Source organism: Centruroides sculpturatus, unplaced genomic scaffold, assembly GCF_000671375.1.
Source record: "Centruroides sculpturatus isolate CEXI.00-Female unplaced genomic scaffold, Cexi_2.0 scaffold559, whole genome shotgun sequence".
NCBI lineage: Eukaryota > Metazoa > Arthropoda > Arachnida > Scorpiones > Buthidae > Centruroides > Centruroides sculpturatus.
The window spans coordinates 472253-478409 of NW_019384826.1; the positions used below are offsets into that span (position 1 = coordinate 472253).

Genomic DNA, 6157 nt, shown 5'->3' on the forward strand with positions numbered 1-6157 from the left:
GACCGAGCATTATAAATAATGGCCATATTAATCACATTGTCCATAACATATATATTAATTTTAAATTTATTTAAACGTAACTAATCAGAAGAAATGTTAATTATCGTAATGTTAATTAATGTCTTAAATTAATAAAATTCAATATTAACAACATACTCAGTTGTGACGTAAAAATAAAGCTGCAATTAACTACTTGATAGTAATTTGGCAACACAAATTAAGTTTCTGCAAATAATTTCACATTACAGAACACTTAAACGAAATAATGCATCATATAATCAATACACTATAAAATTACTTTTTATGCTATGCCAACAGTCTGTTGATACTTCCATGTACAATCTCATATGCCATAGAAATTATGAATAACCGTAAACATATATAAACATATATTTAATTTAAAAACTTAAATCATCTTACGGATATTAAGACGGAATGCTTGTTGTTGTTTTTCTTCTTTATATCCTGATAATGCCATGCAACCTGCAAAAAATGTTATTTGATACAAAAATGTAAACACTACGCTGGTTGCCGAATAATAACAAAACATTCTTATAAGAGGAAAAGATGCCGTCATTCCAATGCAATACGAAAACAGATTAGTCAACGATGTTAACGTTATAGAAACTCCTGCTTCACCCAATGTTTCTTGCATGCGTTTGTGTACTTTATGTTTGGGGTTTGATATTCTCCAACATGCCAATAATACGAAGGCATCATCGATCTCTGTCACTGCATCAAAAAACTTTTATTAATTGAAGAATTTTTAGTCTAAAAGAGAAAAATGTATCAATAAAAGTGTAAGTAATCACTTACCGAGAACTAAAAATGGAATTGTAATGTTCCAAATGGTATTCTGTACACCGACAACCGACATGAAGCCGAAAGAGGTGACCACGGCCAGACCGGCAGAAACGACACTTGCAACACCCAGAAAAGGCTTGCTTTTTGCCCAATTATTGCTCATACACGTAACTGTAGTAAACACAGAAATAAATGCAACTACTGCACCGATCATCGGTTTTATATTTTCTACTAATTGCACATTTTGTTGTTCCATTGACCAGTTGTAGTCAATGAAAAACAGAACATATTTAAACTGATGATTTCTTATTTGATTGTAAACTTCTGTTCGCCATCTTTCTATCACATTGTGTTTTTTCTTGTCGCTTTCGTCAGTGAAATAAACTAATCTCATAGCATTTACTGTCTGAATGAAATCGTTTTCATCTTCAGTTACACCCCCAAAGTTGAGAGAATAAATTTGAGAAGAGTATGTCAGCGAATCTATGTCGAACGGATACTTCAATTTCTTTTTTCTCTGCACTATTTTATCAATTTCGGGCAATATTTCGATAATCGGATTTTCAAAACATTTTTCGCCTACACGTGCACAAATATCTGAATATCCAATATTTACACCTTTATCGTCAATTGTTATATTCTTAATAAACTGATCTGCCAGATTTATTTCCAGTAGCACATCTTTCTCGAGCATGTCACCACCACCCTTCTTTGTAAACATCACAAACACACATTTTGGTAGAGCTGTAAAACTCGTCGGATCAAGGAATTTCGATGTATTGAAAGGTAACGTTTCGTCAATAAATTTCTTAGTATTATAGACTTTTCCTGAATCTGCAAATGCCAGTTCGATTGTGTTTGAGATGGTGTTTATATTAAAGATGAAAGCTGAGAATGACGCTGTTATTAAAATAGGAAAAATAATATTTTAAAATTACATTATCAAATATTCAAATTATAATAAAACATGATCTTCTTTATCTCTAAAACTGCGCTTTTTTCCTGTTATTTTTTTTTCTTTTAAATTGCGATTTTACTTTTTAATAATTCAAAATAATATAGCAGTGTATTCGCATTGTTTAATTATTAAAATTTATATCAGTGTTAAGGGGAGAAAAAAAAAAAGATGTTAAATCCGATGATCATTTTCTTGTTTAAAAAAATGCTGTCATCACATATTAAAACACCTGCATGTTGGATAAAAGTATCACTTCATTTTTATTTCCTATTGATTGCTCTAATCACGTGGCAAAATTATCTCCACTCTTGAATGATCAGTAGAACTTGGAGCATCATTTTTGATCTCTACTTGCACCTGGTATGTACGAAAACTGATGGAAGAAAGAGGGAGAAAAAAATAGTTAGAGCTTAAATTTGTCTCACCAACTGGAAGTTTTAAAATCGCTATTGATTATTTCAAAGTTCTATAGCATCTTCTCTGATTTTTTTTTTATTTTTTTCCTTGGAGAAATTCTAAATTCCTTCTTTACTTCCTTATATTTTATATCCTATAATTACATCCTTTAGATTTGCATAATTTATACATTTATTAAATATAAAATATTATTATTTTTAAGATTATTTTCTTAATTTTTAAATTATTAAAAATTTATAAATTGTTTTAAACTCGTTTTTAAAATATTAATAAGTAAAATTTATCAATTGTTTAATGTATCCGGTGTAATAAATTATAACAGAATTTACTATTTAGTTTGTGAAATATTTATTAAATAATTTTGAAATAAATTTGAAATATTTTAAGTATCAAATTAAATAATAGAACATCTGTACATTCCTTTAATAGTTTAACAAAATTTTAACATAATTTCACAAAATTAACTTTCGTCTTATAAACTGTTCCATACTCTTCCATATGAACTGTTTAAAGGATTAAAATAATTTTAGGCTATAGTTCCGGTTGCTATTTAACACTAAATGATGCGAAGGACATTTCATAAATCATTTTGAATCGTTTTCATACAAGTTCAAAGTAATAAATTATTTAAAATTTACAAAATATGTCAGATAAATATATGCTGAATTAAATTTTCTATGTAGCTGAATAAAATTTTATTATTAAAATTCGCTTACAAAACTTTACTATCTATACATTTAAATATATTAACATTATAGCAGAAGTATTTTTCGTTGACAGGTTGACATTCGAATGTCGTAATTATGTCAACCATACATCAACCTGTTAAAGGATTAGCTTAATAATTAATTAAGTTATTCTTAAGTAGTTTTAGGATTATAATTTTAAATCTTTAGACTATTTATATTATGTTTCTAGTTATTGTAAATGTCTACAAATGGAATCAAATTTTTGATAATTGTATATACAGTATCTCATTTATGAATTAATCGAATTAAATTATTTCTGAGTAGTAGCCTGCTATTATATAGATTATAATTATACGAACTTAAATTAACTTACACGAGTTAAAAGATAGTAATTTATTCGTGAAAATTAGCGAATTTTACTGAAGATTAATCTAAATATAAATCAATTTAACTTGTAGATACAGTCAAACCTTGATATAGCTCCCTCCTGAATAGCATCACCCTCGATAAATCGCTAATGAATGCTTGTAAACGAATCTTTTCCCATAAATATTAAATAGAGAACCCTTCGGTATCTGTAAATAATTAAATGTACTAGTTTTTTTTATATTAAAAATAACGTCGTCATCACAAAATCAAGTAACTTTCGAGTAAGCAAACTTAAATTTGCATGCATATCTCATACATAATTCTCGTTTGAGTACTTCAATTTAGCGCTATATTCGATTTTCGAGGCGAGAAGGGGGGAGAAATGATAGCGTTAAATCGAAGTTCGACTGTAAAAGTAAAGAAGTAACGTCTATAATTCACCGATTTTACATAAAATTAGTTTGTTTTTGTAAAAATTATAAATTTGTAAACGTTTATATTTTATGAGCAAATTAAAATATCTTTATTTTTACAAATAATTTTATTCAATTACATTATTTATTTACATAATTATTTTCTTTAATTCGAATTAAAAAAAAAAAAGAAAAGAAAACCATTCGAATTCAATTTGTAAAATGAACGTACTGTACTGTACAGTACAGTACATTCAAAAACAATTTAACTAGTATAAATTTTAAACTTTTTAAAGTTAATAGAATAAAAGATATAAGTAAAAATTTTAATTATTTAAATATTAAGAAAACATTTTAATCAGATTGAACTCTGTTATCTAAAGAGATAAAGTAGCATGGGAATGGATATTAAGAGAAAAAGTCTGATCTAGTCAAGGATATATCATCAATCGAAGAAAATACTTGATATGCAGATTGACTATGTCCCAAGTAGGAATTTTTACTTGGTTTCTCCGAAACTATGCCATCGTTAACGTCATGATTTACCGCATAATTTGGTCGTTTTAAGCAGTTTCGTTTCTCGGTCGAAATCGCTTACTGCTCTCATAATGGAAGTCGATGATCACTTCGATCCCACATTCTTCCTAGCTTATTGATTCTGAAAATGTTACGGAGATAGAACGGAATGAACGTTACGCATCTACTGCTATCAACATTGACATCGCGACAAGAGGAATGTAGTGCAGAAGAAAATGAAACCGTCTCCAAAAAAAAACTTTATAATTATTTCTCTTCCGATCTTTCTTTCTTCTTTTTAAACTATGTTTTGTTAATTTCGAATATTTTTTAATCAATTTAAATCGATGGTTTGTTATAAAATTAAAAAAAATCTCTTCACTGATTTATGTTATTATTATTTTGCACTCATTGATAAAAATTTACGCACCAAGAATGAAACTTTATTAGTGATTACAATATCGTGGGGTGTGAGTCAATGTCTGTGCAACAACGGTACAATTTAAAGGAACCTTTAATACCTTGTTGAGCCTCCTCTTGCTTAGATACATACGGTCGGGCATGAGGTATGCAGGCGACAGATTTGCCTACAGATGTGCAAATGCTGCTTCACGTCTTCACTCGTAGATAACATACAATGCAGTCCTACAAATGCTTCATGGACAATAAGTCTGGAGAACGGGAAGGGAGACATGTTTGGTAAACTCTAGCTGTGTGGGGCCGAACGTTACGTTACTGGAAAATGGCTGTTTGCAGCTCTGCTATTGAAAACAACACGTGAGAGCGCAGGATTTCCTGAACAAACCGCTGTGCCGTCGTTGTCTCTCTCATCACTGCTAGCGGTGGCCGGCTGTCGTAGGAGATGATTCCCCAGACCAGCACACAGAGTGAATAGTGTGCTGCTCAACAGTAAAGGCAAGATTGAAGCGTTCACCAATGGCAGTCCATACTCTAATACGGTGGCCGTACTTTCCTAAACAACTGGGATTCGTTGCTAGCCCGTTACAGTACGTGCTTTTCTGTCATGGTACCACTGCAAATAAAGTCGATAATGTTTAGGTGCTAATAGCGGAACGCCTAGTGGTGTCCGTGCATGTAAATTTGCCTCCGATAATCTCCTGCCAATGATATTGAAAGACAGGGTTTTATAATGAGGTTTCTACCTGTCTCAGAAGGGTGGACAAAAATGCTGTTGCAGCTGTTCGTGCTTGTCTCACGATCAGACCATCATCTCTCTTGGTGATTTGTCTGCGGCGTCCAGACCTTTCCCTTGTGTATGTTTGCCCTCATGTATTCATTGCCCCCAACACCTGCTTATGGTCAGGTTAGAACGACACAGATGGCAGACAATTCGGAGAAACGGTTATCCTGCTACTATCAGCTCGATGATGCGGCTCTTCTCAAACTCCGTCAGCCGTGCGTAATGTCTTTGACTGCGTCATACAGTCACATGACTGGCGTTCGAAGATCCCCCAAACAACAGGTACATTGAAAATTGTGAACACAGCGAGCCTTTTATAAGATTCTGCAATTGAGGCATCACCTGGTATATAATCGGGCCATAACTTTAATTATATATACACTTATCTGAATATAAGATATAACTGTATGTCGAGTTTTTCAGTAATTGGGCAATTCTATTTTGATGCGTGACTTAATTTTTTGGTCAACGAGTGAATCTATACTTTTTTCGACAATTTTTTTCTTTTAAATTAAAAACAAATTTCCATAATTTAATAGCAATTACATTGAAATTCTGTTAATTTTTTTTACAGTAATTTATAATAATATATATACACGCATACGCATTTATATATTAACCTGATATTAGCGTGTTTATATAATTAATCTTGATAAAATACGTAAAGATGGAGATAAAAATAATAGAAAGATGATACAAAGCTATTATTGTTAATGACTTACAATATATTTTTCAAAATAAAAAAAAATGCATTGTTTATGCGACAATAGGAGCTAAAGATCCAATGAAA

At 30.8% G+C, this 6157-nt stretch overlaps 1 protein-coding gene across 1 annotated transcript; it reads right to left on the reverse strand.

Moving 5' to 3' along the window:
• Positions 1–406: 406 nt before the first annotated feature.
• LOC111630019 (patched domain-containing protein 3-like) lies at positions 407–1525 on the reverse strand. Its single transcript, XM_023374011.1, has 2 exons — positions 817–1525; positions 407–732 (listed from the first exon to the last, which is right to left on the reverse strand). Exons 1-2 carry the CDS (start codon positions 1523–1525, stop codon positions 407–409), a joined length of 1035 nt encoding a protein of 344 aa, XP_023229779.1.
• Between the last annotated feature and the right edge of the window lie 4632 nt (positions 1526–6157).